Source organism: Nannobrachium achirus (assembly GCF_963921795.1).
Source record: "Nannobrachium achirus genome assembly, chromosome: 2".
Classification (NCBI taxonomy): Eukaryota; Metazoa; Chordata; class Actinopteri; order Myctophiformes; family Myctophidae; genus Nannobrachium; species Nannobrachium achirus.
The window spans coordinates 65,087,564-65,113,980 of record NC_137811.1 but is presented as its reverse complement, the minus strand read 5'-3'; the positions used below and the strand labels follow the sequence as shown (position 1 = coordinate 65,113,980).

Here is a 26,417-nt window from a genome sequence, read left to right as displayed (position 1 = left end):
TTTGTGAGTAGCATTTTTATGGGTCCCTTAATTTTTTGTTTCCTACATTATGTCAAAACATTTTCAAAATAATTTACATTCCCCAAAAAGCTAAGATTTTCATGAATTAAAATAATATATAATGATTTTCTAAGTAATTTAACTAATACATAAAAGAAAACTATGAAATTCCATAAATTGGAAAAACAAATGTTTAAGAAGTAGTGAAAATAGCTGATCTACACGCTCACAACGCTGCGCGAAGCCGAAGCGACACGTTGTGAGCTTGTAGATCTGCTGTTTTCACTAGTTTGGGTTCGGGGCAAACATCTAATCTCACTTTTGGGTCTCAACCTGAAATGTTTGGGAACCACCGTTATACAGTATACTTAATCGTACGCCGAATAGTGAAAATATAGCCAATCTACAAGCTCACAATGCCCAGTGAGCTACTACATTTTCCGAAAATTGTTGAAGATATTTGAAATTGTCTTCACCTATAATAATAACAAGCCCGAGATAGGGAGGCCAGGTGGAAAGTGTTTGGGTGTAGAGCAACAACACACCCAGGGCACAGAGAGAGAAGACACAAAACAGGAGTCGGATTGGAACTCTGGTCTCCCGGGGACTCACAATGAGCATATGGTCAGCGAGTGCACTAACTAACCCCGCCTGTCCCTTTTCCTAAATCTGTTGCTGAATAACATGACATGCAGTAACCGAGCTCAGCTTTACAGCGCCACAGTTAAACACGTGCCAACAATCGATCGTAAACTATTTTACGAACGGTACGACCGCACTTATACAAGTGGACAGCGTCGGACAGACCATGGGGTGCTATAGCTGGGGGAGCGCTTGGAAATCAATGACAATCAATGCTGCGCTGCTGTTAATGGGTTAAGGTAGGGTGTATCCATTAGACATGCTCATTGCCCTTGCATCCTGACAGCTGCATGTGTTCTCATGACCGCAGCACAACACACCATGCTGCCCTGATGCTACAAAACCCCTGTCTAACTGGTCATAACACATCTCTGTAATCGTCTCTTTGTCTTCTACAGTCTAGATATGCGTAGTACTATTAACCAGTGCGATGTTACTGCTATATTTCTAACCAGTCTGTACAATGTTAGATGATACATACAGTATGCCTTGTCTCATTATAGCATATCGTCGTTGTCGGGTGGAAACCTTGTATGTCCAAAACCGTTCCTTTTGCATTTATCATTTTAAAAATGATTTAAACTAGTGAAAACAGCCGATCTACAAGCACACAACGCCTCGCACCGCGAGGCGTTGTGTGCTTGTAGATCAGCTGTTTTCACTACTTTTGTGCGATGGCCTTGTGTGATGAATCAGGTTACTCTGCGAAAACATGTACAAATTTGAAACTTGGAGATACGAGGTTTCTGCCCGACAGTGATGATATACACGTTTCAATATTGCATCCACCGTTTGCACAGACTTGGTCATGTTCAGATTACTGACTTTTTGGTACTTTACTTTTTTACAATTTGTACTTTCTTTCCTCATCTGCTGTATATTTTATTCCCTTTGTATCTATCTATACGTCTGGGAGCAAATGCACCAAGTTAAAGCATACTCAGACAACAAACAGATTCTGCTTGTGATAATCATGAGAAAAAAAAGAAATCTGTTGATAAGGAATTTTTTGCTGAGAGAAAGAGAGCAAGCGAATGAGGGAGAAGAGGGGGGGGGGACTTCAAAAGGAGGTTTGAACACAGAATCTTCAGAAGAGGACTGCCTCTGAACGCCCCCCCCCCCTCCTCCCCTCCCCACCCCCCTCTCCCTCTTTACCACATCCTGCACGTTAAAAAAACAGAAGCTCTCTCTCTCTCTCTCTCTCCCAACTCACCTTGAAGTTGTGGATCTTCTCGTAGGAGCACTGCTTCTCCGGGCTGTCCCTCAGGGCGCTGCGGCGGACCGGCGGCGAGGAGGAGATCTGCGGACAGGAGGAGGCCAACAGTTTAACGGGCTTCCAGAGCAGCGTTCCCTTGCACCCCAGCCTGATGCCCAGCGCCAGGGCCAGCAGCTCCTGGCGCTTGCGGTCCCCGCCCGGCCTCTTCGAGGAGGCCCGGTGGGCCATCAGCTCCGCCGGCCCTAGTCGGCCCTCCTCTGCCTCCATGGCCGGTTCCTATTCTCCTTTCCCACTGCAGCAGGCTCTCTCCGGCCCCTTTGAGGGGGGGCGGTTGAGGAGGAGCAGAGTAGGAAAAGGAGGAAGTCGGTTGGCGAGTTGCTGCTGAGCGGACAGACGGTGCCGGGCCGACAGCCCTGACTGTGGCAGAGAGAGACGGCAGCTGCACTCCTCTCCCCTGCGACCCAGGAGGGCTGACTGACGACAGGCAGGCATCTGATCTGATTCCAGCAAAGCAACAGGAGGAGAGAGGGAGAGGGGGGGGGGGGGGGGGGGGGGGGGCAGGGAGGTGGAGCACGAGTGGGAAGCCTGGGGGCAGGAGGAGTGTGTCTCACACAAAGGCCCTCATTCACACACACACATAGACACGCACACACTGTGAGTCTGTGACACACACACACACACACACACACACACACACACACACACACAGAAAATAAAGAGAGAGAGAGAGAGAGAGAGAGTAAGGGTCCCTGGGAAGAGGAGGGGTGGGAGGCTGTTTATGCGGGAGGTGGTCCGCTGTCAGGATCGTTCCACACGGCTCAGCAGCTCTCCAAAGCGGGATCAACGGTCCAACAAGCCTCTCTAAAGCAGCCGGCACTAAAGCGCACACGCCCATTAGCACGCTGCCTTCCGGACAAAACGCCACTCCACTTAGCCGGAGATAATACCTTGTGTCCACTGTCTGGTATACCTCTCCAACACCCTGTTTACCATCCAGACATGCAGCAACGTATCGACCCGGCCTCCTCCCAGGCCTGTCTGCGCTCACACAGCAACATCTTCAGTCATCCGCTGAAGATGTTGAGCTCTACTTGTGGCTGATTTGCTGCTGATTAGAACTCCCCAAATGGTCTCTCTTTGCCAGCCCGAAACACAGTGATTGCACATTCTGCCTGCCAGCCAGGCTTCAGACTGCAGGCGAATCCAATTTAGTTTCTCAAACCCTGTATGATCTTTAGTAATGACTATCCACACTGTTACTTGCAAGTGATCAGGCTGTTTATTAATTTCAGACATTGTCAACAAACAGTATCTAATGATAATGTAGTAATGTAACGTAGAACTTAATTGTCTCACGAGGGGAAATTCCGTTTTAGCTTCACCTTGCCTCCTAAATCACCAACTTCCGGAAAAACGCAAATGTGATTTCTGGAAGTTGGTGGTTTAGGAGGCTAAGCTTCACCCAGCTGATGTCTGCTAGGTGGTCATACTGAACAGGTAGTGGTTAAGCATCTTGCTCATGGACACCTCCACACACAGCCAGGGCTGGGAATTGAACCTGGGAACTTCTGTTTGTTTCCCAGACGGCCTCTGTCTGTACCCATTCAGCCATGGCTACCCTATATCTGCACTGGTTGCTGTGGTAACGACATAATGACATAGGCATGAATAATGCTCAACAGTTAAGCTTTATACTCTGTTGGCTGTTTCCAGCAGGCGACACCGTCGTATGACGAGGTCTAAATCAGTCTTTAGTGTCCGTTCGTCCAGAGCGAGACACATCTTTAGAAACCAGTAAGACTCCCTAATCGGGAGATAAGCGACCGTGAGGTCGCATACACAAACTTTAGCTGGCATTCGTAGCCAATCAGGAGGGAATATGGGAAATGGGACAGATCCATGTTGATGACATGACTTTAGAGATACTGTGTACCGCTTTGCGTGATTTTAGGGCAAAATCTGTAGGAGCACGGAGCAGTGTCCAAAAATGTGTTTTGCAAAAATCAGCCTCATGGTGGCGCTAGAAGAGGTCCATGTGAGAATTCAGGGCTGGAAGTTGTGGTTTGCCAGCTAAGGAGTGTGTGTGCAAAGTTTGTTATGGATAGGGGCAACGGTGGCGGAGATAAGAGTAGGGGCAAAAGTGTGATGTGACGTGACGGACCGGTGGAGCTTTTCATAGAAACCAGTAAGGCTCCCTAATCGGGAGATAAGCGACCGTAGGTCACTTATCTCCACAAATAGGGCAAAAATGTGTTTTGCCAAAATCTTCCTGATCCATGTTGATGACATGAGTGTAGACATACTGTGTAGTGATTTTCGTGATTTTAGGGCAAAATCTGTAGGAGCAGTGTCCAAAAATGTGTTTTTAAAAATCGGCCTGGAGGTGGCGCTATATGGGAGAGATTCATGTTGATGGGTTGAGTGTAGACATACTGTGTACCGATTTGCGTGATTTTAGGGCAAAAATTGTAGGAGCAGTGTCCAAAAATGTGTTTTGCAAGAATCGGCCTCATGGTGGCGCTAGAAGAAGGCCATGTGAGAAATGAGGGGTGGGGTCTCCGCGCCGGCAAGGCGGACGAATAGGTACCGGCCCCGGCTGTCCCGGTCGCTCCTAGCCGGAGTTACGGCATTTTATGTGAGCTGCAGTGTAGGGGGTCCTCCACTGGGGGCGCCACCACTTTTGCATCCGTTCTGGAGCACCAGGAGTCGGTGGTCCCCGGGAATTCCCCGTGAGCAGCCCCGTTGGGGTGGTCATTTGGTCAGTTTAGCACATTTGGTCATTTTTTACATCTGGGGGTCCCCCAGGGACCTGGGGGTCCCTGGAGCTCCGGGGGTCCTTGGAGGTTGTAGTTTGGCAGGTAAGGAGTGTGTGTGCAAAATTTGGCATGGATCGGGGCAACGGTTGCGGAGATATGAGCAGGGCAAGAGTGTGACGTGTGAGGTGTGACAGACAGACTGACGGACTGACGGACTGACGGACTGACGGACTTACACTTTGTGCAGGGTTTGATAGTAAATGCGACCTACGGTCGCAATAACATTTCATTTCATTGCTGTCGGGCAGAAACCTCCATATTCTAACTCTAACTCTAACTGTTTTTTTCTTAAATAAATGTCCTACTCCACGCTTTGAGCTTGTCGATCTGCTACTTTCGAATTTGAATTCTGAATAGTAACAGTTGGACATATGAGCCAGTTTCCACCCGACAGAGACGATTTGCATTTTAAACCAACTAGGAATGTGGCTTAAATTTGACTTTCTTCACATTTTGTGCCATACAACCTTGATAAAAAAGGAAAAAAAATCTGATTCCAGTCTGGATAGGCCAGAAATCTGATTTGGGCTGCCAGTCTGAACATAGTCTTTGCTCTCAGATCACCAGCACCAATCCCAATCCAAATATACTGGGATTGGGAGGGATTACGACAATAAACCTACTGTAATCCTACAGTGTCCATTGTCCAATCAAGAACAAAATCCTTCAGTAAAAATCCCAAAGAGGAGCTCTCTTGCAGGCCTGCATCCATGATTTGTGCCAATATTACTGCTGTGTCATACACTGCGTTCATCCCCATCAATATAATGGCTTCTGCAACACAGGTAGCAGCCAAATAGACCTGTCACAATCAAACATTTTCAAAAAATAGAAGTGGAAATAGCCGATCTACAAGCTCACAACGGGTTGCGATGCGATGCGTTGTGAGCTTATAGATTGGCTATTTCCAATATCAATGTTCTTTTTTAAGTATAAAGCTGTCAAATATGTCAGTAATTTCTTTGTATATAGGTTATGTGTCATATCTGCCAAGTGCAACTTCAAATTATTTGAGTGACAATTAATCGTCATGTAAAATGTCATAATCGTGACAGCCCTACAGCCAACCTTTAGTTAAGCAACAAACTCACAAGTTAACCAGGGATGACAGGACCGAAAACAGCAGTACACTGAATGTAATGTCACATTACAAGTCAAATAAATACCAAATATCAGATTCCGCTCATAACCTTTTCCATTTCCTGCTTGAACGAGAAGCTGAGGAATAAAAGGCAGATATAGCATTTGTCAAAAGAATGTGAGAGAATAAGTCACAAAGAACAGAGAGAGGGTATTGTGTAAAATAATGAGAAAGGTCAGCGAGTCGAATAAGAGTAGGATTTGTGATCATGAAGGAATGGCAGAGAGCTGGAACGACCAGAGAGTGGGATGGAATGGAATCCTAGGGGAGAGCAGATCGGAGACGCAAAGGGACGACTGCAAAGCTGAGATAAAAAAAAAAATGTAAGAGGATTGTCAGCTTGCGGTCCTGATAGACACAGAAGCCATACTTAAAAGAAATTGCTTTGGGGCGCCACAGTGCACCCCGTTTCACACCAGGCAGCCACTCGTTGACAGTCTGAGAAGCAGCGACCGAGAAGCCACGGTGCATGGGCTGGGAGAGAGAGACGGGCAGGCTAGGGGACGAAGCAGGTCAGGTAAGGACATTTATCATCAGGGCATCTTTTGAAAGGGCACAAGGAACAATGTACAACCACAATGTACAGCCACAATATACAACCACAATGTACAATGTACAGCCTCAATATTAACCACAATGTACTGTACAATGTACAGCAGGGTTCAAATCATGTCTAGGGTACCAACAACATTGCAGAGGGCGACGGTGGCGTTCCGGCTACTCCAGTGACAGTTCGGATATCGTCGTTGTCGGGTGAAAATCTTGTAGGCCTATGTCAAAAAACTTTCATTTTGCATTTATCATTTTAAAAATGATTTAAACTTGTGAATACAGACGATCTACAAGCACCGCAAGGCGTTGTGTGCTTGTAGATCTGCTGTTTTCACTACTTTTGTGAGACGGCCTTGAATGATGAAGCAGGGCTTTACTTTGCGAAAGAACGTACAAATTTGGAGATACAAGGTTTCCACCTGAGACCTGACAACGACGATATTGGCTAAGGCATGACAATATTGATAACAGTCCCATCCCAAGGATATAATAACGCATGTATCAGGTGCCTAGTGTTGTTGCTGCTCTTAAACCACCATTATTACTGGGGTTGGTGGGGGTAGGAACCCTGATGTACAGCCTCAATATACTGCCACGATGTACTGCCAAATATACTGCCTTAATGTACAGCCTCAATGTACAGCCATAATGTACAGTTAAAGCAGATGAGAGCATGAAGGAGTCATGTTGATGGAAGGACCAGCAAGAGACATTTCCTCTTGGGGGGAGGGGGGTGACAGAAAGTGTGTTGGAGGGGGTGTATGAGAATTAGGCCTGTGCTCTTTGTCCGCAAGGCAGATGGCTCCTTGTCTTCTTAAAGAAGAGCCAGAGAAGAAAGGGCACAAAAGGTATAGACAAAAAAAAATAAAAGCCCTGCTTTCTTTACAACGGCCTGACCCCTTTTATTCCCACAAAGCACTGTGTGCGGGCACAGCTGAGTGGACTCTGGCCGCATGGAATCATGGGAAAAACAACACCGGTCTTTCTGTGGGCACTCACACATTATAGGAGCAACAGGACCGACCCGTGAATGAGCCCTGAAAAACAGAAAAATAGACGTTCTGTGCAGGCTGTACAGAAGCTAAAGAATACCATACAGTGTCCACGAATGGAAGACACAGACCCTTTGTAAAAATGGGACTAGAAATAGACTACAACTACTGTGTCCCGAGCCGAACTGTAGCTGTTGTTGAACATGCGATGCCAGGCAAGGAAGGAGTGCCCCTTGTTTTCACAAGTCACAATCAAAAGAGAGATAAATAGGCGTCAATTATTTGTACATGCGCTCAGCAGACAAAGAAAGAGAGAAGCCATTGCAAAAACAACGCACACAGTCATCTTTCCCTAGATGTGTTATGCAAGCGGGCCGGCTCTGAGTGAACAACTAATGATACATACTGTACAGTACATTGCATACAGTAGTTCCCTCTTAGGCTGCATTCAACACTAGCGGCAAGCCGGCAAACAAAGCTTCAAATGGCCACAGATGCGTCCAGGGGTCATCAATGTGTCCGTGGCAAGACTTGTCTGTGTTCGTGGCAAATCTAGATATTCTATTATGTTCTTATTTTGATCATAAGACCCAATTACAGAACGTCAGTCTCCAGGTTTTCTTCAGAATTTGTATGACACTGATTTACTATGAAACTATTTATGGCACATTAGGAGTCCACTAGTAGGCCTACAATGTTTCTTAAGGACCCCATAAGTCAAGGAGTGTGGAACCAAATGGACCCGTAGAGTCCATTTGTGTTACAGGTCAGTTTGCTAGCTCTTTTAAGTATTTGTGGTAATATTATTGTCTTCTTATTTTGTATGTCTGTGGCAAAAATAGAATTTTGACAAATGCCGACCACAAGTCAGCATGGCGATGACCCCTGCTGCTGGCACATACCATTACAACACCAGGTTGTCCATTAGAACACCAAGTCTGCTTATTATAGGCGACGTTTGGGCTTGCTTTTCTGTTAAGTTGCTTGTAGATATTGGTAATTGCAGGGTGCTTTTTTTCTTCAATTTCCAATACTTTTACTTCTACTCCACTACATCTCGATCCAAATATTATACTTTAACTCCACTAGATTTATTTGAGAACTACAAGATGACGTGTTGTGAGCTTCTAGATCTGCTATTTTCAAACATGTAGTACTCTTACTTTTGGTATACTTTAAGTATATTTTGATGCCAACACTTTCATACTTTTTACATTTCAAAATCCAGACTAAAGTCTTGATTTAAAATCCAGACTTTTTCCACCACTGCTTATTTGGCCGTGCTTCCAAATGTTTGTTTAAACCAGTGGTTTTCATGTCAAGGACCCCCCTCAATTTAATATGTATTTGTGGGGGACCCCTGCCCTCCATCTTAAAGTATTTTGTGAGCCCTGACCAGCGGTGAGATGTACTGTAGGCCTACCAGGATTTGTCATAGACCATCAACATTGGAAGTGGTTTACTAGGTGCCACTAAAAATCTCCCATTAATTTCTCCCATAGACTAACAATTAATTATGTTAAGCCTAGAACCACAAAATACCTTTGATCATATAAAAACATATTTAAATATTTAATTATTTGATATACTACATTTAATAAATACCCTTTATTTAGCGATGTTCTACATTTTCTTTTCACAGAAACGAAGGTTTTATGGTCATGATTCACTGCCATCCTGGATGGCTTGGTTTTAAATATTTTCGTGAAAGTCTATGAGGAAAGGAACGGGACATATATTTTTAGTGGCACCAGTAAACCACGCCCACTGCGAGCCAATTGATTTCCATGGCAACACCATTCATTCTGGCTTGATTTGGCCAAATTCCCCACAGCTGCTGAAGTCCCCCCCGCACCTAATATTAAATTGCTTAGCTGACTCATTCTCGTCAGTTTGCAGTCGCACTCTCATCGGTCGGTTTGCTGTTGCACTGTTCTGTTCAGTCAGTCCACGTTTTCCAGTAAGTTTGCCCTCTTTCAGACATTCTCCATACATTTACCACCACATTAAGGTGTTGATTCATTAATGTAACCGTTCTTTTGTTCTTTTTTTAGACAACATGTCGGACGAGGGTAAGCTGTTCATCGGAGGCCTGAGCTTCGACACAACCGAGGACTCTCTGCACGAAGCCTTCGCCAAATATGGAAACATTGCCAAAGGTTAGTGGTGGAAAAAAGTACGCACTGTTTGCTTATAAAAGTATCAATAGGCCTACTGCATTGTAGAAACGCGGTTAGTCCGTAATTCAACCTTTTACTCGAGTGGAAGTACAAAAGTATTGGCACCAATGTACTGTACTCAAAGTTAAAATACTCTCTATGCAGAATGTCCCTTCAAGTTTTCAAACGTATTCATGGGTTTCAAACGTAGCAGAGGTGAAAAAAACTACATTCTTTGAGTAAGAGTATCGATACTGCAATGTGGATGTAGCCTACTCATAATTTTACTTGAGTAAAAGTACAAAAGTATCTGTATCAAAATGTAAAAGTAGGGTACTCATTGTAAAAGTAGGGTACTCATTGTGCAGAAGCAGAATTATCAAAATGTGTAAATCTTTTGAAAATGGCAGAGTACTGTACTTGAGTAAATGTACTTAGTTACATTACACCACTGAAACGTGGTTCTGCATGGCCACGTGGAGGAACGACAGACACAGGTTTTTCAATTTGTTTGGTTCTGAATTAGCATCCAGGGAGTGTGTGTGCTCAGTTTGGCAGCGATCGGGCCAACGGCGCCGGAGATTAGCTGGTAACAACCAGGCCACACAAATCGGCCTGTTATAGCGCCACCATGAGGCTGATTTGAAAAATGTGGGGCAGAGGTTCTAGATTGGCATCCAGGGAGTGTGTGTGCTCAGTTTGGCAGCGATCGGGCCAACGGTGACTGAGATTAGCTGCTCACAAACTGCGAGGACGCACGGACGGACGCACGGACGGACGGACGGATGGACGGAGGGGAAAACATACTCTCCCTCAGCCTTCGGCTGGTGGAGACAATAAATGCATTGACTTAAAAGTAGGCCTACAATATTTGGATCCAGGATGTAGTGAACTAAAAGTATTGGAAATGAAGTGCTGATACAGTACCTAAAGTAAATTTACTTTTGTGACTTAACGCCACTGCCAAAGTTAAACCATTCATCCATATGAGTGACCACAAGTTAATTCACATGATTTAACTTCCATATTTATTTTTTTGTCAACAGTTGATGTCATCAAGGACAGAGATACAGGCAGGTCCCGTGGATTCGGCTTTGTGAAGTACGACCGACTAGAAGATGCAAAGGAGGCAATGGAAGCAATGAATGGACAGGTGAGTTGATGAAATATTTTCACACAAGGCTTTCTGGTAGCCATTTTGTAGGCATTTGTCTCCAATGGGGCTACATGCAGAAAATGGAACTATTATGTTTAATGATAAAACATTGACATGTGAAAATGCTGCTCTGTAAAGCTTTAAACCAAATTAATAAGAATTGACTAGCAACTGTTTAACATTGACATCAAAACAGGACTTGATGTCAGTATTTTCTAATCAAAATGTTTTTGTCAATAAAGGGGGATCTTTGATTCAGGAAAAGGGGTACTAAGTTTTGAGAACCACTGCAAGGTGGTGCAACGCGGTACTGCAGAGTACAACACAACTGACAATCAATTGCTGTTATCATTTCAGAATCTGGATGGCAGGACAATCCGTGTTGATGACGCTGGGAATGGACGCTCCGGAGGTGGTGGAGGAGGTGGTCGTTCCGGAGGTGGAGGAGGATATGGCGGCGGCGGAAGAGGTAGACGTGTATTTTATTTTAATTAGGCTTTCCCATCTTTGGCACATTTTGTGTTTGATCGATGGCATGTTAAATGTCTTTTCTCCCCCTCTTGTGTTTGTGTAGGTGGTGGCGGATACGGAGGTGGTGGAGGATACGGTGGAGGTGGAGGAGGTTATGGTGGTGGTGGAGGAGGTTATGGTGGGGACAGGAGCTCTGGTGGAGGAGGGAGCGGAGGATGGAGGAGCGGCGGTGGAGGCGGCGGTGGCAGGGATAATTAGTAAGGAAATGTTTTATTAAGACTAACAAGTGAATTGAGCACATGTGGACACTGCTTCATCCTGCTAATTTTAATGCTTGTGTCTTTACAGTTAAGGGACCGTTTGGGAGGATCCTACAGGGAAGGATGGAACTGGTAAGTACTGTACAGTGTTTCTGTTAAGTCAGTGGTTCTCACCTTTTCAGGCCACTACCCCAAAATATTACTGGGGACCCCCCCCCACTAGGGTTGGGTACCGAAATTCGGTACCGGGACAGAACCGATAAGGACATGACGGTTCCTGGGTACCCAAACATAATATTTACTTTCGGTACCGCTTATCGGTTCCTAGACGCACCAGTAAAAAAAAAAGACGTGCTATTATCCGTTCATCCGGCTACATTACATTACGTGCACTTCACAGGACAAGCCCTACACGGGCTACACTACGAAGGGCGCAATGGGAAGCGGCTCTTGTATTCCTCCAACACACATACACACAAGCGCGCACACAATCGTGGGACAACTGCGTTGCCACAGTCAACAACAACAGCGATGCTAGCAAAATTAGCAGCCCATCCACCAGTACAGCTGAGCCCTGCACACTGTGCACAGCCACAGAGAGACGTGAGATGGAGTCGAAACATTTATAACAGCGTGGCATTCATCTGAAAGACTGTACGGCAACAGTGCTTGCGGACCCCCGTGTGTCTCTCTGGGTTATGGTGCGACTGCGGGCTCACGGCTCAGCTCTCTGTCGCTCGCTCGCTGGCTGAACTGTGTTATTTTGTCAAATCTAAGCTGGCAAATCTAACACTTCCTGTAGACGATCTTTTCAGAATAAGATATGTTAAGACTTCCAGGCGGTGGTCAATTTCGTAATGCAATAATACTTCCAGACGGTGGTCGACTTCTTAATCTCTTCAGAATAAGAGTATCGCTGAAGACATTGAAATATGATTTCATTTGTCATAATTCATTAAAACTGTAATTAATCATTCAAATTCAATTAAAAAAATTATGTTTTAAATGATTCATTAAAACTATAAATTAAACATTAAAATTAAAAAAAAAAAAAAAAATTGTGTAAAAACCAAACCATTTTGGAACCGAAATAGGAACCGTTTGGAACCGGAACCGATAAGCAGAACCGAAACCGGAACCGGAATCGTAAAAATCCAAACGATACCCAACCCTACCCCCACCCCTACGAGCACTACCTTTTGTGTAACACTGTTCTATTGTAAAAATGGCAGATCTACACGCTCGCCTTTTCTGCCTAATATTTGGGCAATGTTTAATTTTAAATTGTCACTTTAGAAATGTGCAGATATCCTCATACACTAACTTTATGCTGGTTTGTTTACTGTTGAGTGAACCGGTCCTTACCCACAGGTTGAGAACCACTTAAGTGGTGCAGCTAACCTCTGACAATTGGGCTTAAATGGTTAAATAGTGTGGCGCTGACTGAGACAATTTGCAGTCTCAACCCAAATAATGCTAGTGCCCTACTACAGATAGTTTTGATAACTTGGACAGCCTTCTGCAAAAAGAATTATCTGTATATTTTGGCATGTAAAACTATTGAACTTGAACTAATCTGTCTTTACCTGTGTGCCCCCCCCCCTTTTTTTTTTTTCTTGTCCTCAGCTGCAAACCAACTCCCTGAATTCAAGATCATCCCCCTAGGCTGAAGATTTTCTAATTGTTAATGTTGCACTTTTTTGCTGGCTGCGCCCCCCTCAAGAAGGAAGTATTGTTACTGTTGCCCAGAGTTTGTTATGTTGCAACTATCTTTAATGTATCACAGTGTGCACTAGTCTTCACAGCCTCAGGTCCAATTTGACTGAATGTTATTAGCCTAAAAGTTGCCTAGCGTTAAATACAATTTTCTGTTTCTTGCCTACTTTACATTAGTTTGTAAATAAATGCCTGTTTTCTTTAGCTCTCTGTGTGTAATCCTTATTTGTAACTCTAATGTACTGTTAACTTTCTTAACCTTTGCAGAGTTTCCAATGCTTTGCAGAGCATGTCAGTCGCCAGGTTTTCTTATGACACTGATTTACTATGAGTCCTCTAGTAGGCCTACAGTGTTTTTCATCAGCACCACCCACACCCTAGGTGGGGTTGGTGAAAGGGCCTTTCTGTGTGGAGTTTGCATGTTCTCCCTGTGTCTCCTAGGGTAGATACCCTCACAAAAACATGCAGTAGTCGTGGTTTCTATACCACCTCCCCAGAAATCAGGACTACAGCTTAGGCAATTGGCACTGGGGGGAAAAATGGGTTACAAAATTGTGGGATAAAAGTTATAATAATAAAAAAAGATGTGATGTGTTAGCTTCTAGATCTGCTATTTTCAAACATTTAGTACTTTAAGTACATTTTGTTGCCGACACTTTCACACATTTTAAAATCCAGACTTTGACTTAAAAGTCTTGATTTAAAATCCAGACTTTTTCCACCACTGCTTATTTGGTCATGCTTCCAAATGTTGTGGTTTTCATGTCAAGGACCCCCCCTCAATTTAATATGCATTTGTGGGGGACCCCTGCTCTATCTTAAAGTATTTTGTGAGTCCTGACCATGCAGGCCTACCAGGATTTGTCATAGACTAGCATCACAGTGGAAGTGGTTTACTGGTGCCACTAAAAAATCTCCCATTAATTTCCCCCATAGACTAACAATTAATTATGTTAAGCCTAGAACCAAGCCATCCAGGATCTCTGAATCATGACCATGACACCTTTGATCCTATATAAAAAAAACACATTTTAATATTAAATTATTTGATATTCTACATTTAATAAATACCCTTTCTTTAGCAATTTTCTTTTCACAGAAACGGGTTTCATGGTCATGATTCACTGACATCCTGGATGGCTAGTAGGCCTGTGACATTGTCAAAAAGTGCTTTAGTTTTCGAGATACCCCTACCGGAGGTAGAACCAAACCATAACTACAATAGGCGGAAATGTAAATCTATGTAGAACACTTTCTTTACTTTCTAGTGACTCTGACATGGATTGCCATATCAACACACGGCTAGTTGGAAAGGTGTGGCTCTACTGAATTCAACAGTACCAATTGTGTAAACGTAGCTTGTATACTCATGGAGTTATATCACTAAATGTATATGGTGTCCCAAATGTGTGGTAAACAAAACTGTCCTAATACAAAGTACAATGTCACACTGATTTTATTTTCAATTCACTTATCAAGGGTTGACATTTTTTAACAAATTGCCTTGAGTAGAAGTCCCTGAAATGTATGAAATGCCCCAAATTGATAAAGTTAAATTGTATGCAACTTCAACTATAGGGCAGAGAAACGTGTAGGCCTACAGTAGAAATACTAACAATTATTTAGCAAACCTGGCTGAGGGAAACCAAGCTCCATCCATTTGAAACTGCACATCTCGCTGTATCTTATTGCCTACATGGGCTTCTTCATAAACGGGTCAATCATTGCAAATATTTTGGAAAGTGAAAAAAGAAGGTCCTAGCCAAATCAAAGAATGACCTAGATTACATTTTCATTAGTGTAATAGAGCTTTTCCAATGGCCTACATTGACATTGTATTTTGCAGCACTTTGGTCGACCCTTGTGTTTTTTAAATGTGCTCTAGAAATAAAATTGACTTAACTTGGCTTGACATAGCAGTACCCTGACTCTGTTTAACCAGGATGGAACAGAGCCTTAAGTGCTATCAATAATGGTTACTGTACATAGAGCATGTATTTCTAAAAAGCAGACTGCAGAAGGCCTTCAATGCATATACTTAATGTTGTTCAACAGAGAGATGATGATGTTCACAAAACCCTGTCTCCATATACAGATGATATACTTTCTTTCAAAATTAAGTGTATCTTATAATGGTTCATGTACCATTGAGAAAACTATTCCACTAAGAACAACAATAGTGAGAAACAATTTGCAAATGCTGATAGAGAGAGTATACTGTACATTCACCAGTCACAAGGCTGGGTAGGGTAGGGTTTATACAACATTGTTTAACATACAGAAGATAGCTTCATTTGTGGGAAGTCCAGTACAATACCAGAACATTGACAGCCATTATGACTGGTATAGGTAAGAGAATGTTGGCAAAGATAATTCTCTATATAAATTAAAGTGATGACAATAAACTCAGAGTTATGGTGACATACTGAAGACACTGAGGTCTGAGGAAATTCCAACACATTAAATAAAGTCCTGGAAAAGCTCATACAGCATTACAATTTGTAGAATGACACAGAAAGTCCAAAGTGTGCACTTGGGATATGCAATGAAAGAATCTGCACATCTCCAAGAAAAGACAGAAGAGTGCATTTGTATGGCACCTTTATCCAAGGCGCTTTACATAAATTGACAGGCAAGTCAAGATCTTTCTGATATTCTGCAGATATATTGAGAACAGGCATGGACCAGTGTCTTCTGTATGTCATTATATCCCTTAGTTTCAATTCACTTCAATTTCTTTAGAGAAAAAAGGTTTTGTCAATGACTTCAATGAACCTAGAAGCTTTGCCATAGATACTGATCTGCCGTTGTTTTGACATCACATTGTTGACTCAATGACCAAGACAGCCTGTTCTGGCAACCATACAGTATATGGAGATCCCTGATGTCATCAATATTAAGCCCATATTTGGCAATGTCCATAATATATGGATGCTCCATATGGCCAAGACATAATTCATTTGCAAATCAAGACTGCTAACTTATCATCACCTAGATATCCATATCAACACTGACCTCATCAAACCCTGGATAGCCAATAGCCATACATGGAGACGACTGGATCATCACTTAGATCTCCATGTATGGAGCTGACCTCTACATCTGATTCCCAGATGATGCCAGATATCTGGGAATACCCATACAATAGAATCCCTTATATGCCCATCAATATTAAGCCCATATCTGGGAATGCCCATTGGACACGAGTCACACTTGCAAATTAATTCCATCCTTGTCCCTTTTATGCCCATATATGAAGATCCATGTCCCTGATGTCATCAATATTAAGCGTTATGGCAATGACAGTATATGGACACTCCATATAAGACATAATTAATTTGCAAATCAAGACCCAACACCTGGATCTCCTTATACAATAAGAAGATCACGACACTGACCTCATCAAACTCTGGATATCCATATGGAGACGACTGGATCATCAACTAGATCTCCATATATGGAGCTGGTCAATACCTCTACATCTGACAATACGGACTCCATGGATATAGCTGACTTGTACTGACATCACAGTGATGACTTGACCAGCTCAGCAGAAGGGTATACATGCCAAAGCAGCCATGTACATGCGCCCATGTGCAGTTGTGCACGCACCCATATGTGTGACCTTGCCCTTTAGGGTGAGGTCACTTCTCGCCCTTAGGGCATCTTACTGTTTGTATTTTCATCATCTGAAGGCCTTCTGCTATGGGCTTTCTGACATTATGGATCTAGTTTCTTTCCTTTTTCCAAATGAAAAAAAAAAAAAAGTGATACGATTTGGAATGTGTGTAGATCACACTTCATTCTGGTCAAATTAAACTTTATTAGCTAGGTCACCCTTCAGCTTTTCAACAGATTTGGTCTTTTCGCATTCCAAAATATTTGCAATGATTTACTTTTTTACAGTTTATGAAAAAGCCCACGTAGGCAATAATATATTCAGATAGAACAGAAGGAGACAAATGCTGCAGTATAACTCGACTCTAACCAAATAAGTTAAATGATATAAACTCTTCAGAATTGAATGACTTGCTTTAATGAAGATAATCTTGAGCATCAAATGGATGGAGCTTGGTTTCCTTCAGCCAGGTTTGCTAAATAGTACTGTAGTACTGTAGAACTCCATTTCTCCCTGCACTATTGTTGCATAAAATGTCAAATTTTCTCAACTTTGGGACATTTGATACATTTCCTCGAACTTCTACTCAAGGTAATTTGTAAACATTTTCCACCCTTGATAAGTGAATTGAAAATAAAACTAATCAGTGTGATATTGTACATTGTATATGGACAATTTCATTTACCCCTCATTTGGGACATCATATACATTTAGTGATATAACTCTTTACTAGCCCTTACCCGTTCAAAGATATGAGCTCCAAAATGATGTGAAGTGTGTGGGTTATGGGATGTGCACTGTGCATACAGTATATGAGGGATGGAAAGTAACTTTAACTGGTGCTTGCATGATAATATGTAGGAGCATCAATGTAAGAAACTAGAAGGTCGGCCGGCTACGCCGGCCTCCCCTCTAGGTCGTCGCGTTAATTTTTTTCTCAAAAAAAAAATTTTAGAGAAAAAAAAATTTGAGAAAAAAAAAATTGAGAAAAAAAAAATTCTCAAAAAAACTTTAGAGAAAAAAAAAATAGAGAAAAAAAAAGTTTTTTGTGAAAAAATTTTTTTTTTAGAAAATAAATTTTTTTGAGAAAAAAAAATTTGAGAAAAAAAAATTTCTCCAAAAAAAAGAATTCTCAAAAAAAGAAATTGAGAAAAAAAAATGTTTGAGAAAAAAAAAAATTGGAAAAAAAAAAGTTTTGAAAAAAATAAAAAATTAAACGTATTGGTGATGCGATGACGTGGTGTATACGGATGTTACTGCGATTGAGGTGAAAGAGAAAAGTGGAAAGTTGTGAGCTAACTATTAGCTATTTTTGTGTGTGTGTGTGTGTGTGTTTGTGTGTGTGTGTGTGTGTGTGTGTGTGTGTGTTCTGGCTACGCCCCCCTCGGTTGAAATTGGATCCGCCGGTCCCATAGCTGGGAATACGAGCCAATCACCGGTCACCATGGCAACGGGGGGCCAATGATAGAGTTATGGGCGGTATTCCCTACGTTCTACCTACATCGGACGTTCTCCCTACCTACCGCTTGGAAGTGGGATGCAGCTTTAAGCCAATTGTAAATATAAGATACCCGTTTCGTTTAATGGCTACCCCCCCCCCCCCCCCCCCCAGCCCGCCCGCCCACCCACCCACCCGCCTGCGCACACACCCACCCGCCTGCGCACACACCCGCCTGCCTGCACACACACACACACACACACACACACACACACACACACACACACACACACACACACACACAGCTGGTTAAACATGTTGCCTCATGCTAGATGCAGAATAGATTAGCCTCAAGCTAGATGCAGAATAGATAGTAGATACACCATAAAAATGCTAATATACAGCATAAGATTTGTGAAAGTGACAAACGGGCTTCACAGTTATGTTAGGTGTGTTCATATGCTAATTGTGATGCGATTTCAGATCAATTGCTCCAGCCACTGATGAGAAACGCTGTTTCAGACACTCAGACATTCGCAAAATTATAGTATAGATATCAATTTCACCACTTTTGCAAAAAAATATTTTTATACAAGAATCCATTTCATGTATGGGAGGGCTTAGAGATGAGGAAAAACTATGTTGTGTCTGGTTCTACCTCCGGTAGGGGTAGGCCTATCTCAATTTTCTGGACCCAGAGTCACAAATATTTTCGTGAAAGTCTATGAGGAAAGGAACGGGACATAATTATATTTTTAGTGGCACCAGTAAACCACGCCCACTGCGAGCCAATTGATTGCCATGGCAACACCATTCATTCTGATTCTGGCTTGATTTGGCCAAATTCCCCACAGCTGCTGAAGTCCCCCCGCACCTGATATTAAATTGCTTAGCTGGTTCATTCTCCCTCGTCACTGTCAGTTTGCAGTCGCACTCGCACTCTCATCAGTCGGTTTGCTGTTGCACTTTTCACTTCAATCAGTCCACGTTTTCCAGTAAGTTTGCCCTCTTTCAGACATTCTCCATACATTTACCACCACATTAAGGTGTTGATTCATAAATGTAACCGTTCTTTTGTTCTTTTTTTAGACAACATGTCGGACGAGGGTAAGCTGTTCATCGGAGGCCTGAGCTTCGACACAACCGATGACTCTCTGCACGAAGCCTTCGCCAAATATGGAAACATTGCCAAAGGTTAGTGGTGGAAAAAAGTATGCACTGTTTGCTTATAAAAGTATCAATTATAGGCCTACTGCATTGTAGAAACGCTGTAGTAGTCCGTAATTCAACTTTTACTGGAGTAAAAGTATAAAAGTATTGGCACCAAAATGTACAAGTTAAAATACTCTATACTGAATGTCCCATTTCAAGTTTTCAAACGTATTCATGGGTTTCAAACGTAGCAGTGGTGGAAAAACTTACATTCTTTGAGTAAAAGTATTGATACTGCAATGTAGCCTATATGAAGCCTACTCATAATTTTATTTGAGTAAAAGTACATGAGTAAAAGTACAAAAGTATCTGTATCAAAATGTAAAAGTAGGTTACTCATTGTGAAAGTAGGGTACTCATTGTAAAAGTAGGGTACTCATGTGCAGAATGTCTACATTTTTAAGTTATCAAAATGTGTAAATCTTTTTGAAAATGGCAGAGTACTGTACTTGAGTAAATGTACTTAGTTACATTACACCACTGAAACGTGGTCCAGCATGGCCACGTGGAGGAACGACACGGGTGTTTCAATTTGTCTGATTGGCCTAGAACATTTTGTTCTAATGCCAATCAGAACACCTGTGTTGGTCCTCAGCATGGCCAGTGGAGGCAGATCTACAAGCTTGCAATGCTCCATGCATTGTGAGCTTGTAGATCGGCTATTTTCAAATGGCTGAAGTGGGTATAGGGCTTACGTTTTAATGTAGGGTTTTGTAATCAAAATCTACAAAGTTAAAAAAGAAATTAAAATAAATGCATTGAAGTAAAAGTAGGCCTACAATATTTGGATCCAGGATTTAGTGAACTAAAAGTATTGGAAATGAAGTGCTGATACAGTACCTAAAGTAAATGTACTTTTGTGACTTAACGCCACTGCCAAAGGTAAACCATCATGTGAGCAACCACAAGTTCATTTACATGATTTAACTTCCATATGTATTTTTTGTCAACAGCTGATGTCGTCAAGGACAGAGATACAGGCAGGTCCCGTGGATTCGGCTTTGTGCAGTACGACCGAGTAGAAGATGCAAAGGTGGCAATGGAAGCAATGAATGGAAAGGTGAGTTGATGAAATATTTTCACACAAGGCTTTCTGGTAGCTATTGATAAAACATTGACATGTGAAAATGCTGCTCTGTAAAGCTTTAAACCAAATTACTAAGAATTGACTAGCAACTGTTTCTGAACCACTGCAAGGTGGCCCAACGCGGTACTGCAGAGTACATCACAGCTGACAAACAATTGCTGTTATCATTTCAGAATCTGGATGGCAGGACAATCCGTGTTGATGACGCTGGGAATGGACGCTCCGGAGGAGGTGGTGGTCGTTCCGGAGGTGGAGGAGGATATGGCGGCGGCGGAAGAGGTGGAGGCGGCGGCTACTCCGGCGGTGGCGGCGGCAGGGATAATTAGTAAGGAGAATTTTTAGTAAGACTAACAAGTGAATTGAGCACATGTGGACACTGCTTCATCCCGCTAATTTTAATGCTTGTGTCTTTACAGTTAAGGGACCGTTCGGGAGGATCCTACAGGGAAGGATGGAACTGGTAAGTACTGTACAGTGTTTCTGTTAAGTCAGTGGTTCTCACCTTTTCAGGCCACTACCCCAAAATATTACTGGGGACCCCCCACCCTACGAGCACTACCTTTTGTGTAACAACGGTTCTATTGTAAAAATGGCAGATCTACATGCTCGTGAGTTCTGCCTAATATTTGGCCAATGTTTAATTTTAAATTGTCACTTAAGAAATGTGCAGATATCCTCATACACTAACTTTATGCTGGTTTGTTTACTGTTGAGTGAACCGGTGAACCGGTCCTGACCCACAGGTTAAGTGGTGCAGCTAACCTCTGACAATTGGGCTTAAATGGTTCAATAGTGTGTGGCGCTGACTGAGACAATTTGCAGTCTCAACCTAGGGGTGGGCGATACTGGAAAAAAGCATTATCACGATATGCTTCATGCAGTATCACGATACACGATATTATCACGATACTGTTTTAAGCGAGTTTTTAGGTTTATTATGATTATTAGACCCACAAAGATATTCTATAGATAATCTATTCATTTTTATGCTGCAGATAGAAAGATAGATAGCCTAATCTATGGTTTTTTTAATGATAACATTCAGATTTTTGATAAAACAATTATCATTTTTTACCTCAAAATATTTACTAGCTGGTGTGATGATGGTTCAGGTTATTCAAATGGGTCCCAGAAATGTTTTATGGGTTCCCTTAAAATGTTTTTTGAGTGTTGTGAGCTTGTAGATCGGCTATATTCAAAACAATTTGGCGGGACCTCTCTGGGGGTCTCGACCCACAGGTTGACAACAACCCATGCCTTACCATTGAAACTTTAGGGAAAACAAATTACCTTTTGACCAACCAGTCAGGAGGTTTGTTATGATACAAGCTTTCTTTTTAGAGAATTACTCACTCATTATCATCCTAGCTTTTCGCTTTTCTACTAACAATAATGGCATGGTTTTTATAACTAAGCAAATTATGTAATAGACGCAAAATAGACGCGCCGATTTCACCGCGATTCGCGACGACACACGCATGCATCAATGGTGAAAACATAAGCACTTTACAAATAGCGGCAAATAGCTACTTGTTTGTAGTTAATAAAAACAGAAGCATGGATTTACAAGGTGATCTAAATCATCTCATCGATACTGCCAGAACACACAGCTATGGAGAGGAGACTCCAGCACAGCTCAGCTTTGATGGCTGATAGCGATAGCAGGACGGATAAGTAGTTTGCGTCCTGTTAGTTTAATGCATCCATTATGAAAAATATGCTTCAAAGAATGCAGGCCAAGCTGCATCACTGCTTTACTAAGTCCTGTGAAAGTGAAACTAAATCGTGGACCACTGTGCCGTGCTCCTGCACAATCACAACTCAGTCAGTGCTGTAGACACTGTAGCCTGTCTGCGTGCTGCCCGGGGGAGGGGCTGTGAAAGCAGGGGACAGATCCTCACACTATATGACACGTTGAGCCGCGACACGTTATAGCTTGTAGATCTGTTCTTTTTGGCGAATTACACCACCGTACTATAGAAGTATAAATTAAGCACTAGAGCTGCGACTCATAGAACATGCACTCGCTGTATCCAGAGCCTTGAGACTGTATCACGAGAGAAACGATACTCTGAAAAAGCATATCGTGGCAAAGCTGTATCGCCGATACGATAATTATCGCCATATCGCCCACCCCTATCTCAACCCAAATAATGCTAGTGCCCTACTACAAATACAATTGATAACTTGGACAGCCTTCTGCAAAAAGAATTATCTGTATATTTTGGCATGTAAAACTATTGAACTTGAACTAATCTGTCTTTACCTGTGTGCCCCCCCCCCCCCCCCCCCCTTTTTTTTTGTGTCCTCAGCTGCAAACCAACTCCCTGAATTCAAGATCATCTCCCCTAGGCTGAAGACTTTTCTAATGTTGCACTTTTTTGCTGGCTGCCCCTCAAGAAGGAAGTATTGTTACTGTTGACCAGAGTTTGTTATGTTGCAACCATCTTTAATGTATCATTTTAATGTATCACTCTTCACAGCCTCAGGTCCAATTGACTGAATGTTATTATTAGCCTAAAAGTTGCCTAGCGTTAAATACAATTTTCTGTTTTTTGCATTAGTTTGTAAATAAATGCCTGTTTTCTTTAGCTCTCTGTGTGTAATCCTTATTTGTAACTAATGTACTGGTAACTTTGTTAACCGTTGCTGAGTTTCCAATGCTTTGCAGAGCATGTCAGTCTCCAGGTTTTCGTATGACACTGATTTACTATGAGTCCTCTAGTAGGCCTACAGTGGTTCTCAAAGGTTTTTCATCAGCACCCACACCCTAGGTGGGGTTGGTGAAAGGGCCTTTATGTGTGGAGTTTGCATGTTCTCCCTGTGTCTCCTAGGGTAGATACCCTCACAAAAACATGCAGTAGTCCTGGTTTCTATACCACCTCCCCAGAAATCAGGACTACAGCTTCTTAGGCAATTGGCACTGGGGGGAAAAATGGTTACAAAATTGTGGGATAAAAATTAGAATTAAAAAAAAAAAAAAAGTGATGTGTTGTGGTGTTAGCTTCTAGATCTGCTATTTTCAAACATTTAGTACTTTTACTTTTAGTACATTTTGATGCTGACACTTTCACACTTTTTACTCAAGTACATTTTAAAATCCAGATTTTGACTTAAAAATCCAGACTTTTTCCACCAGTGCTTATTTGGTCATGCTTCCAAATGTTGTGGTTTTCATGTCAAGGACCCCCCTCAATTTAATATGCATTTGTGGGGGACCCCTGCTCTATCTTAAAGTATTTTGTGAGTCCTGACCATGCAGGCCTACCAGGATTTGTCATAGACTAGCATCACAGTGGAAGTGGTTTACTGGTGCCACTAAAAAATCTCCCATTAACTTCACCCATAGACTAACAATTATGTTAAAAAGGAGTAGTTTACCCCCAAAATGATTTTTTTTCTATTGATTAGTCATGCCATGGAGACTAGAGTTCAATAATTATTTTTGTTTTTTGTCGCATTCCTAAGACAAATGTGATAACAATAAAAGACAAATGTGATAACATTAAATGTACCCCCATTCATTCCGGATGGTGACCTGTTTCGAAACGGGTCACCATCCGGAATCAATGGGGGTAAATTTACTCGAATCAAATTTTTGTCTTAGGAATGTGACAAAAACCAAAAAATATTATTGAACTCTACTCTCCATGGCATGACTAATCAATAGAAAAAAAAGTCATTTTGGGGGTGAACTACTCCTTTAAGCCTAGAACCAAGCCATCCAGGATCTCTGAATCATGACCATGACACCTTTGATCCTATATAAAAACACATTTTAATATTTAATTATTTGATATTCTACATTTAATAAATACCCTTTCTTTAGCAATTTTTTATATTTTCTTTTCACAGAAACAAAGGTTTCATGGTCATGATTCACTGACATCCTGGATGGCTAGTAGGCCTGTGACAAATTGTCAAAGTGCTTTAGTTTTCGAGATACCCCTACCGGAGGTAGAACCAAACAAGATAGTTTTTCCTCACCTCTAAGGCCTCCCATACATGAAATGGATTCTTGTATAAAAATATTTTTTTGCAAAAGTGGTGAAATTGATATATAAAGTTAAACACCCCAAACTAAAAATAAGGCCTGTCCGTCTGGGGGTTGAGGCATATAAACTCATGTAGATTCACAATGGAAGCTCCGAGAGGTTTAAAACTTGCCATACGTGAAGCCAGGACATCCCTCTACATCCTACAAAAGACCAAATGTCAATATCTGAATTGAAATGGGAGATATAGGCATTTTAACACAACTACAATAGGCGGAAATGTAAATCTATGTAGAACACTCGGACATGGATTGCCATATCAACACACACGATGGCTAGTTGGAAAGGTGTGGCTCTACTGAATTCAACAGTACCAATTGTGTAAACATAGCTTGTATACTCATGGAGTTTTATCCATAGAGTTATAATAAGAGGTTATATCACTAAATGTATATGGTGTCCCAAATGAGTGGTAAACAAAACTCCTAATACAAAGTACAATGTCACACTGATTAATTTTATTTTCAATTCGGTTGACATTTTTTAACAAATTACCTTGAGTAGAAGTCCCTGAAATGTATGAAATGCCCCAAATTGATAAAATGTTAAATTGTATGCAACTTCAACTATAGGGCAGAGAAACGTGTAGGCCTACAGTAGAAATACTAACAATTATTTAGCAAACCTGGCTGAGGGAAACCAAGCTCCATCCATTTGAAGCTGCACATATTCTCTCTGTATCTTATTGCCTACATGGGCTTCTTCATAAACAGGTCAATCATTGCAAATATTTTGGAAAGTGAAAAAAGAAGGTCCTAGCCAAATCAAAGAATGACCTAGATTACATTTTCATTAGTGTAATAGAGCCTTTCTAATGGCCTACATTGACATTGTATTTTGCAGCACTTTGGTCGACCCTTGTGTTTTTTAAATGTGCTCTAGAAATAAAATTGACTTAACTTGGCTTGACATAGCAGTACCCTGACTCTGTTTAACCAGGATGGAACAGAGCCTTAAGTGCTATCAATAATGGTTACTGTACATAGAGCATGTATTTCTAAAAAGCAGACTGCAGAAGGCCTTCAATGCATATACTTAATGTTGTTCAACAGAGAGATGATGATGTTCACAAAACCCTGTCTCCATATACAGATGATATACTTTCTTTCAAAATTAAGTGTATCTTATAATGGTTCATGTACCATTGAGAAAACTATTCCACTAAGAACAACAATAGTGAGAAACAATTTGCAAATGCTGATAGAGAGAGTATACTGCACATTCACCAGTCACAAGGCTGGGTAGGGTAGGGTTTATACAACATTGTTTAACATACAGAAGATAGCTTCATTTGTGGGAAGGCCAGTACAATACCAGAACATTGACAGCCATTATGACTGGTATAGGTAAGAGAATGTTGGCAAAGATAATTCTCTATATAAATTAAAGTGATGACAATAAACTCAGAGTTATGGTGACATACTGAAGACACTGAGGTCTGAGGAAATTCCAACACATTAAATAAAGTCCTGGAAAAGCTCATACAGCATTACAATTTGTAGAATGACACAGAAAGTCCAAAGTGTGCACTTGGGATATGCAATGAAAGAATCTGCACATCTCCAAGAAAAGACAGAAGAGTGCATTTGTATGGCACCTTTATCCAAGGCGCTTTACATAAATTGACAGGCAAGTCAAGATCTTTCTGATATTCTGCAGATATATTGAGAACAGGCATGGACCAGTGTCTTCTGTATGTCATTATATCCCTTAGTTTCAATTCACTTCAATTTCTTTAGAGAAAAAAGGTTTTGTCAATGACTTCAATGAACCTAGAAGCTTTGCCATAGATACTGATCTGCCGTTGTTTTGACATCACATTGTTGACTCAATGACCAAGACAGCCTGTTCTGGCAACCATACAGTATATGGAGATCCCTGATGT

The 26,417-nt window shown here is 41.8% G+C and overlaps 3 protein-coding genes across 3 annotated transcripts in view; 2 read left to right on the top strand and 1 right to left on the bottom strand.

Moving 5' to 3' along the window:
• The window catches only part of chn2 (chimerin 2), a gene marked incomplete at its 3' end in the record, with an annotated part of 100,971 nt that overhangs the window by 15,546 nt on the left and 59,008 nt on the right, over positions 1-26,417 (bottom strand). Inside the window, exon 7 of the mRNA XM_080745911.1 lies at positions 1,856-1,942. Coding sequence (XP_080602037.1) covers positions 1,856-1,942 — 87 coding nt within the window. The remainder of the gene's footprint in view (positions 1-1,855; positions 1,943-26,417) is intronic.
• LOC308308272 (cold-inducible RNA-binding protein A-like) lies at positions 9,419-11,403 on the top strand (the record flags this gene model as incomplete). The annotated part of the gene is made up of 4 exons (XM_080753652.1): positions 9,419-9,518; positions 10,565-10,671; positions 11,032-11,143; positions 11,249-11,403. The coding sequence occupies 4 exons, from the start codon at positions 9,419-9,421 to the stop codon at positions 11,401-11,403; spliced, it is 474 nt and encodes a 157-aa protein (XP_080609778.1).
• On the top strand, positions 19,273-20,803 carry LOC308308261 (cold-inducible RNA-binding protein A-like; the record flags this gene model as incomplete). Its single annotated transcript, XM_080753641.1, has 3 exons — positions 19,273-19,372; positions 20,344-20,450; positions 20,651-20,803. The coding sequence occupies 3 exons, from the start codon at positions 19,273-19,275 to the stop codon at positions 20,801-20,803; spliced, it is 360 nt and encodes a 119-aa protein (XP_080609767.1).